This window comes from Falco biarmicus, chromosome 5 (genome assembly GCF_023638135.1).
Source record: "Falco biarmicus isolate bFalBia1 chromosome 5, bFalBia1.pri, whole genome shotgun sequence".
NCBI lineage: Eukaryota > Metazoa > Chordata > Aves > Falconiformes > Falconidae > Falco > Falco biarmicus.
Genome location: NC_079292.1, coordinates 88,902,561 through 88,911,634, shown reverse-complemented (window position 1 = coordinate 88,911,634; position 9,074 = coordinate 88,902,561). Strand labels below are relative to the sequence as shown.

Below are 9,074 nucleotides of genomic sequence, written 5' to 3'. Positions count from 1 at the left end.
AGGTTTTCCACCGCAAGGCAGGAGGGGACCAGCGACGGCTGCACACCCACCCTGGGCTCCGCAGGGCAGCACCAGCGGTGTGGTTTCCTTTCCCTGCCCATTCCTGGAGCTGCAGGGCAAACAGCCCAGGGCTGGGCACTGCCAAAGCACCAGCAGGATGAGGGGGACAGATCAAAAGCAGAGATCAAGGGAGGGCAGGAGGCAGGACCAAGCACAGCCCCATCCCACCCTTCCTGCTTCCTCCCGGGCTCTGTAGCCTAAATACATCCATCTTCCCCCAAGCAGAGAATTACCCATTTGGCTGTTTCTCTCCACCAGCGTTTATACGTGCACTGCTTATCTCCACAGCCGCTGCACTCTTATTTTAAACTGCGCAGCAGCATCCTGTGGATTTTTCCAGCAGCTGAAGCCCATGGAGGAGACCTGCTGGGGCAGGGCACAGTGGCCAGGCCAGGTACTCCCCGCCAAACGGGGCTTTCCTGAAAACTGGGTACCAAAGACTGTCTAGGTAAGAAGGCTGCTTCCCCGTCTCCGTGGGCACGGGTCTTTCCAAGCTCTCGGCGTGCCAGTGATGGGAAGTGGAGGTGGGGAAAGCTGCGCCCACAGGTGCTGTTGATGTGAGATCCCCGCACGTTGTTTTAGCAGAGCACAGGCTCGCATCCACACCAACGGGGAGCACTGGCTTTTCCACCTCTCGCCACTCCTCCTCCTCACCAGGTCCAAATAAGGAACTCTGCAACGAATCCTGCACTTCATAATTGGTGTGCAAACCATGAGAAGACAGGAGGCAGAAAAACCAGTTCCCACTCCAGTCGCGCGCGCCCCCCCCCAGCTGCATTTGCTCCCCATTATTTAAGATTTCAGGTGTTCAAAGCACTCACCTACCAGTCTTTTTTCAGGAATGACAAATGAGTTTGCATTTTACTGTGGCAGGGCAGATCAGAAGGGTCTAGAACAAGGGTGACAAAAAGACAGCCTCAGAAAAGGTTAAACCACATGTTTGCAGGGCCCCTCCCAGCCACAGCTAAGGAATGCTTGAAGGCCAGAAAAGCTTTCTTTTTTTGTCTGAAAGGATAAGAGGAAGGAGTGGAACAATCAAATCTGGTTTCAGTTTATTTCCAGAATTTTACTGTACAAAATATGCAAAGTGTAAAACGGTTTTATGTTTCAGTTTAAAAAACAACAAAACCCCATCCAGCTATAACTTAAGAGAACCCAGCTTGGAACAGAACAGTGTACTAGGCTAGACCCACAGTGCATTAATGTCACAGACACCAGGAATTTGCTTACTTAAGTTCACGATTAGAAAAGAACAGAAAAGACCATGTACCATTGCAGTTAAAGTCACATGTGCAAAGAAGAGGGGGAAAATAAAAGGGGAGTGGGAGGGGGTGGGCAAGAAATGCTGGTTAGTGTCTATTAATTAGAAAACCTTGGCAAAAGCCATCTTACTATACACAGTTTGTGTAGAAAAAGAGTATTACACAGTGATCAAAAGAGGGCGAGGGAAGGGCGCTCGCTCCCACCCCCTTCCAAGACACAATAATGCTGAATCAAAGAAACAGGCACAGAAGAGTGTAAGATTCCTTCACAGTTACGCCTGTGCAGGTAGCGAGCCACAGCATCCCCTCGCCACACACGCAGGAGATGCTCCCAAGCATCGTTGGCGCTGGTGAGAGGTGCCCAGGGAGCAGCCAGGGGGAAGGGTTCCCTCTCTGGGCAGAGCACACCCAGGGCAGGGCTGGCTGCCTGCTGCCCGCAGGGCTCCGGTTCGATACGGGGATAAAAACCCGCAGTCTCTTGGGAGGGATGCAGAGGGGCGGGCGGCACCAGCTGGACCGCTGGTGCGGCGGGGACCCAGCTCAGGAATATCTCAGCGATCTGCACCAGTCACAGAGCAGCTGTCAGAAACGGCAACTTATGGTCATCAAAAATCCTGAACGCAGGAGGATGCGTATTCCTGTAGGAGACTTCATGGCCCAAAGCCATCTCTTTTTAGGAGAACAGAAATTTAGGGGTTTTGTATGTTTGGGTTTTTTTTGTTTTTTTTTTTAAAAACAAACAGCTCAATCCCAAGAGCGCTTTCTTCTTAACACAGTTTAAACACTGAACCACCAAGCCTGGCTTGAGGCTTTAGACATGTGTAACACACACACCTAGAAGGGAAAAAGCACACAGACACACAAACGGAATGAGACAACAGCCATCTGCGCACAGCCCTCGTGAACAGCTCTCATAGGGCAGGGCAGAACGGAGCGTGACTGAGGAGTGGAGTCGGGGACCAGACTACAGCATTTTTGTGAGAGGATGGCAAGACTTTCGTTTCGCCTTTGAAAATGGCAGATTTACAGTTTTGGTAAGCAAGATGAAACTGGCTTGAGTGGGTTTCCACGTTTAGCACCGTATGGCTCTTTCCAGTTTCTTCAGCAGCAAGTGCTGGAAACAAGCGCATCTCAAACAAGACTTTAAAAAGCTACTTACACAGGGCAAGACCAGCTTCAGAAACACCTTCCCCGCAGCTTTTGGCCGACTTAGCAACAGCAGATTGCCAAGGCTTTGCATGGAGATCCCCAGCCCAAAGGAAAATGTTAAGAGGCTCCATAAGGGTTGGGATTTGTTCAGATCTCCCCCAGACTTGCACTTAATTGGGAGCTGCCCCTGAGCCCCGAACTGCAGCCCCAGCACTTCCCATCCCAGCAGATACTTGTTCTGCCTCAATAGGGAACTTTGGCGGGGCGGGGGGGGGGGGGGGGGGGGCGGGGAAGGAACCACAGGAAGGCGAGGATGGGGTCTGGAGTGACTGAAGCTGCTGGCAGGAAAATTTTTAGAGGTAGAAGCCAGAGGAATATCTGGCAGAGGCTGAAATCACATCAGCCTTTCTCTCCAATATCCCCCTTCAGGGAGGATGGCTCTTGAAGGGACATCCTTCAAGACAGGACAAGCCCAGAAGCAGGAGCTGACCTTGCTCTGCCAGCAAGCTGCATCACGCTTGCCATGCCCGGGGCATCCCTCCCCGGCTACCCTGCTGCCTACAGGGGTGCGTGGGTGGCAACGTCTCCCCTCCACAGGGTAAAAACTGGCAGTTGCAAGCACTGCCCCCCACATCCCCAGGGTGACCACAGGGGCTTGGTCAGGGACTGCTATACTGTAGAGGGGACAGCTAGAAAGCTTACCCCTCTGAAAGCGCCGTCTGCTCTGCTTCCATGTGTGAGAAGACTCCAAAGGAGTCCGAGACCTGGGGCAGCCCCACAGAGCCTACACATGGATGGCTGCAGCCACACGGCAATGAGAGGCAAACAGACGTGCTAACCACCTTTGCTCAGGCCTAGTTACCGGACTGGCAAGGTATTAAGGGTCTGGCATCTGCCCCTACACTCCTAGAAGCTGCAAGAAATCTTTCACTCTTCAGCCACGAAAGAGAAAGCCAGCCTTCATGGAAACCCACAGCCATTTCCATCTGCTCCAGAGCAGCTGAAAATCTTAGCTGCATCTGGTTTTGGAAGATCTCAGCATGGCTTTGGATTTAGGCTGTAACAAATCAGACAGCAAAAAACCCAAAGCCTTTAAAGTATCTGAGCAACACAGTTGAGAGTCAGAGGAAAAATGCCAACATAAAAGAACGGGGCAACACCACTCGTGGCTAGGCAGCACAGCACCCTATCGAATGGTTCAGCCTTCAGCGAAGGACGCCCAGTGCAAGGATCTCTCCTCTGAGGGGAACACCATCCAATTCACCACAAACAGGGTTGTCTTATAAGCCACTTGAATTCTAAAAAATAAAATAAAATTTCCCAGCCAGGTACAAGCATCCAGGCTGGGAGAGAGAAGGGAGAATATGTGCAAGGAGACAGCGCAGGACAGGAAAGGCATTAGGAGGAGAACAGCCTGCACTTGGCTGGCAAACCCCACCAGCCTTTTTTGTGCTCAGCTCTTGGCAAGCTCTGCAGAAGTAAGGACTGCAGGATTTGGATCGAGCTTCATTCCCTGTGACTTGACTCTTACTCATTAGCTGGTTATAAACAGAGTTAAACAAACCAGTCTGCTCTAACTGATCCGTATTTTTACAGTCTGAATTCCCATAGATACCACAGATCCATCTGTGGATCTCAAAGCACTTTAGCCTCACAACACCCCAGTGAGGTAGGTATGACAGTGGTCCCCTGGATCTTGCATGGAGAGGGGAAACAAGAGACGCTCTGCAAAATAAAATGTTGTAAAAAAACCCCAAACTAAACCAGGGAATACTCAGGAGTCCCAATTCCCCTTTTAGTCTGTTCTCACCCCAAGCCGGTTGCATCTCTAAAGAGATGGTTTGAGAGACCAAGTCCCCTCCTTCAGAATTCATCGGGCAAAGCATTCATACTGCTGACACAGGGAAGAGCATCGAATGTGGGACTTGGCCCCCTGTGGACCGTGTCCTTTTCAGCAGCAGGCAGAAAAGTCAGCGCTGAACCACGGCATGCAGCTGAGGAAGCAGACCTAGAGCAAGCACACACCGCTTCCGCCTGGTTCTCCACCTGTTCAAGGATTTAATGCAATTAAGACATGAGTTTCCTGAGAAGATACTGTCAGACAACCCTCCTTGTGGGGCAGGGAAAAGGAAAGAGGAAGGAAACCCTGGGAAAGTAAGAAAGTTTTGCAGAGGTGCCTGTGACAAGGCGCTCTCACGCACACAGCCCACCCAAGCCCCCCAGCAAGGTGGTTCTTACTCCAGCTTCACAGAAATCAGCCAATTCAGCCACAGGCAGTAGCCTCCACACAGGCGTAAGTGCTCCGTAGTCTCCCAAGCTACTTCCAGTCTCTCCCACCTTGCTGGTTTTGCACGGCACAAACGCCAGATACACACATTTTTAGGAGAGCCAGGTGTGAGATAAGATACTATATGCTCCCCTTCCTTTTTTTTTTTTTTCCCCCCAAATAAAAAGAAGGAAGAAACCAGTCTATTTTTTTCAAAATAAAACACTGCGAAGGCCACAGTCAATAAAGGAGTCCACATACAGACCAGAAAGCCTGACCTAGAAAGAAACCCAAACGCTAAGTTTAGAGAAGGGAAAACCCTACCTACTTCCCATCCTTTCAGGGACACGGGCCTGACCCCATCACGTCCTGTGCCACCTAGCTTCTCCACAAACCACATCTGGCACGTCACATGGAGAAGACAGGATCCAGCTGACTGCCACGTACTTGTAAGAAAGGTGCAGGACACCGCGGGCATCGCTTGGATGGGGAGTCACCATTTGGGACCCTCACTCACAGGGTGCTCCCTTGACCCCAAAGAGGACTACCCGCAGGTGCCGACGGACCCACAGCTCCATTGCTTCTGAAGCTGGAAGAGGCCGGACCCCCCTGCCACGCCACCAGCACCCCTGCTTAAGGTGGCTGCTCCCTCCCACCAGCTTCTGGTGGGCACTGGCCAGCCCACACCAGCCATGCCATGCAGGACTAGCAGAGCTCCGCTCTTAGCCAGGCCACCTTGTGCTGGTGGGAGCACGGAGGCAGCCCCACAAGCTGCTAGAAGAGCCCAGGGAAGGCTGGGGAAGGCCAAAGGGGACAGGAGGGGCTGTCACAGCCCCCCCTTGGAAGACAATACACCCTGGCAATGAAAGGCACTGGCTTATGTACCTCACTGAACTGGGGCCCTCTGTGTTAAGACATCCATATGGAAGGTAGGTGAGATTCTGCCCGACAGATATTTCCATGGCAAAAGGCAGGGCAGAATGAATCGAGTGTTTGCATTCACACACACAAATCCACTGCCACAGAGCTGGAGGGGTCTCAGAGGGACCCGCCTGAAGGCAGGTCACTGCCAGCTTTGGAGCAGGCTCTGGAGTCACATGATGCCCTGTGCTGGCAATCAGACTTCAGACATCGCTTTAGTCTCATTGTTAAAAGCAAACCCTACAAAACCCCGTGAAACTCAAGTGACGCTGAAGCTGCACACAAAAGCTTCACTGACGGGCAAAGGCAGCCCTACAAACAAACCTGCGTGTCTCAGGAGCGGGTCCCAGCACTGAGCAGGAACTCCCGCAGTACAGAAAGGCCAAGAAAGGCAGGCGGACTTAACATTCAGACATAGTTTGGTATTTCTTAGCTATAGCTGAAGGCGTACGGTGAGGACACACTGCAGTGTTTCCAGGGCACAGCAGTTCTCCAAAGCAAACGCACACGGCAGGGGTCAGCCCTTCGCTGGCTCCTCTCCCCAAGCAGGGAATTCCTTTTGCCCATCTTCCCTCTGGATGCACTTGGAGCCAGCTAGAGAGGGAGGGGTACATTCCTGCCTCCCCCCCCCCCCCCCCCCTCCAAGAGGCTGTCAGACATAGGGAGGGTCTGTGATTTATCTGAGGAGGAGCCAGCTGCCTACCTACCCTGTCCCAGTGCAAATACGCAGCCCTTGCAGGTGCAAAAGGACGCGGCGGTAAGGCAGACCCCGAGGGGACTGTGGCTGCAGAAACACATTTGGAAAGCCAGACAGAAGGGGAGAAATAGGGAACCTCGGGAGTGCCTGACAAAGATATGGGCAAGCAAGAGAGGAAAGCAGGTGAGAGATAACAGGGAGCTGTGTCCTGCAGAAAAGTTTCACTAAGAAGCACTGGTAAAAAAAAAAAAAAAAAAGTAAAAACATTAAAAAATTTGAAGAGCTGCTAGATGGGCTGATCCAGTTCAAAACAAGCAACTTCACAGAGAGCAAAACCATCCCACCATGCTCACACAGGTCCAGCACTGACAGAAGAGGGCCCGTGGAGAGGAGGAAAAGAATAAAAGTCTTCAGCCTCTAGATTAGGTGGCTCACAGAAGCAGCCCTCTCACACCTGCCCTGTGACACCCTCTCCTCCCCGAGTGAACTGGGACTGCCACAGCCCCGTGCAAGAAGGTTTCTATAGCGGAGAAGTGAGCAGCGTGCTCTCAGAAAAGCTACAGGTAGCAAAAGCAGAGACACAAAAGCACAGGCGTGCGCACGGCGTAAGGCAGTGCTCCAACAAAAATACCAACGTTGCAATCGTGCGGAGAAAGAGCGAGCATGAGATTTACAGTATGCCTGGCAAGGCGGGGATGGGGGGGTTAGAAAAAAATCTGTTCTGTCTCCAAGGCTGAGCTAACCGAGCCAAGTCACCCTGTCGCCTCTTAAGATATTTCTTTCTAGATAAGATATCCCAACTCCCCCCTCCCCTTTCCAAATAAAGTGCAGATGGTCAAATATTACTGGTCCATCATCTGCCAGTTTCAGTCAGCATTGGGGAAATTAAACCCAAAAGCACAATATTGAAAAAAAAAAAAAATCCCCAAACAACCCACCCTCAAAATCCCTTAGACTGAAGTCTCAGACTGTAAGCGGAGGACAAATTTATGAGATTTAGGGTCTATGAACTCTTCTGAGAGTTTGATGAAGGGGATTTTTTTCACATTAACAACAAGGCTGAAGTCCAAGCACTTGAGGACAAACACAATGCCATCTTGTAACCCGCTTGTGACTGCTTCCTCACTGACGAGCGTCCACTGCTTGGAGAACCAGCGATCCCTGTCATACTGGAGGGTTGGGCCCGGGTTGAGGTAACGCTCCAGGAATGCCTGCCGAGAGAGGGACACGAGTTAGCGCTGGCCCCACGACTCATCCTGTTTCAGTGCTCTCTTCCCATCCCCAGACACAGCTCCACGAGCATGGGTTTGCCATGCTGCAAATAGTTTCAGCTTCCACGCTTTAGGAATCATCCTCCCCCCAGTCCCTCCCAGCTTTTCAGACCTCAGCAGCAGACACAGCCACCAGAAGGATCCTCTTTCTGTCCATCCCAGCAAGCTCACAAAGTTATAGCCCAGACTTCTGCTGTAAGCACTGCCACCCAGCAGCAGTTCAGTCGAGTAGAGGCCATTCCTCCCCTACCAGCCCCATAACCCATCCCAAAACTGCAGTCCTGGACTGTGGGTGGGACAGCTGTCCCTCCCTTCTTCAGGCCAAACTAAGGTGGAAAGCAGAGGTTTCCACATCTGCAGCCTGATGAGGCTGCAAAACCGAAAGCAGAACAGGGAATGCCGTTTGACATTGCTTGTGTTTTAAAGTCTCCTTTGCAGTCTTACCAGGGGCAGCAGAAGTCCCCCTCGCATACCTGGGCACGGTCCCACTGGATGCCAGTGAAAGGGTGCTGAGCCCCATCTCTTGACAGCCTTCCCGCTCTTAGCATAGTAAGTCCTGGATAAATGCCCAGGAGTAAATTCTCACCATTTTAATCCTTCTCTGCGATTGTGGGGTGTTCTTAAAGGGGAAGGTGGAGAGTGGGAGGGGGATCGTGTGACCCCTTTCCCTCATCATTCAGTCCCTCCCTGCGTCTGCAAGTCAGCAGAGTCAGGGTGTGAAGCAGCAAACTGACATTTCACCAAGCAGCCACAAATTAGAAACACTGTCTGACAGATGGGGATTTAGGTGATAATTAGAAGCAGTTCAAAATGCAGCACTGCAGAAGTGACAAAAAAAAATAAAAATGGTCCTTTGTAGGCTGCCACCTGCATCATGCCACTACCACAAGCCAGCTGGGAGAATTCTCTGTGACTCAAGGCCACCATCTCAAAACAATTCTTTGGTATCCCCTTTGCTGAAATGGATATCAGAAAAATTGTCTTATAGACACGTTCAGCTAAAGAGAGACAGGAGATGCTGTAGAGGAAACATTACTTCCCTTTGAGACCGGACGCAACCAACCTACAATGCACTGATCACATCACCGAGAGCAGCTATGAGAACTTCCACTCAGCTCCCTCCACAATTTTCTGTCCTGTGTGCACACAGATGTGCCACCCCTTTCTCCCTCCTTCCTGCACCAACATCAGAGAAAGCATTACCTTTGGTGTCATGTTATTGGTGATGCAGAAGGACAAGTGTTGCAAGATGCTCTCCATGCTGTGGTACTGCTGCTGGCGGGTGGTGCGAAGGTACTTCTGCAGAGCTCTTGCCATGGAGGGGAAGATTGCCTGGGCTGCTTCTCGGGGGTCCATCATCTCTCCCGGAGCTTTCTGCTGTTCCTCTGCCTGGAGGCGTTTGATGTGGGTGAAAGCCTCCTCTACTGCAACCACAAGCCTGCAGAAGG

The 9,074-nt window shown here is 51.6% G+C and overlaps 1 protein-coding gene across 1 annotated transcript in view; it reads right to left on the bottom strand.

Moving 5' to 3' along the window:
- Nucleotides 1-1,087: 1,087 nt before the first annotated feature.
- The window catches only part of VANGL1 (VANGL planar cell polarity protein 1), a 46,338-nt gene continuing 38,351 nt past the window's right edge, over nucleotides 1,088-9,074 (bottom strand). The window contains exons 7-8 of the mRNA XM_056340583.1: nucleotides 8,830-9,064; nucleotides 1,088-7,566 (exon numbers count right to left, since the gene is read on the bottom strand). Coding sequence (XP_056196558.1) covers nucleotides 7,306-7,566; nucleotides 8,830-9,064 — 496 coding nt within the window. The 3' untranslated portion in view covers nucleotides 1,088-7,305. The remainder of the gene's footprint in view (nucleotides 7,567-8,829; nucleotides 9,065-9,074) is intronic.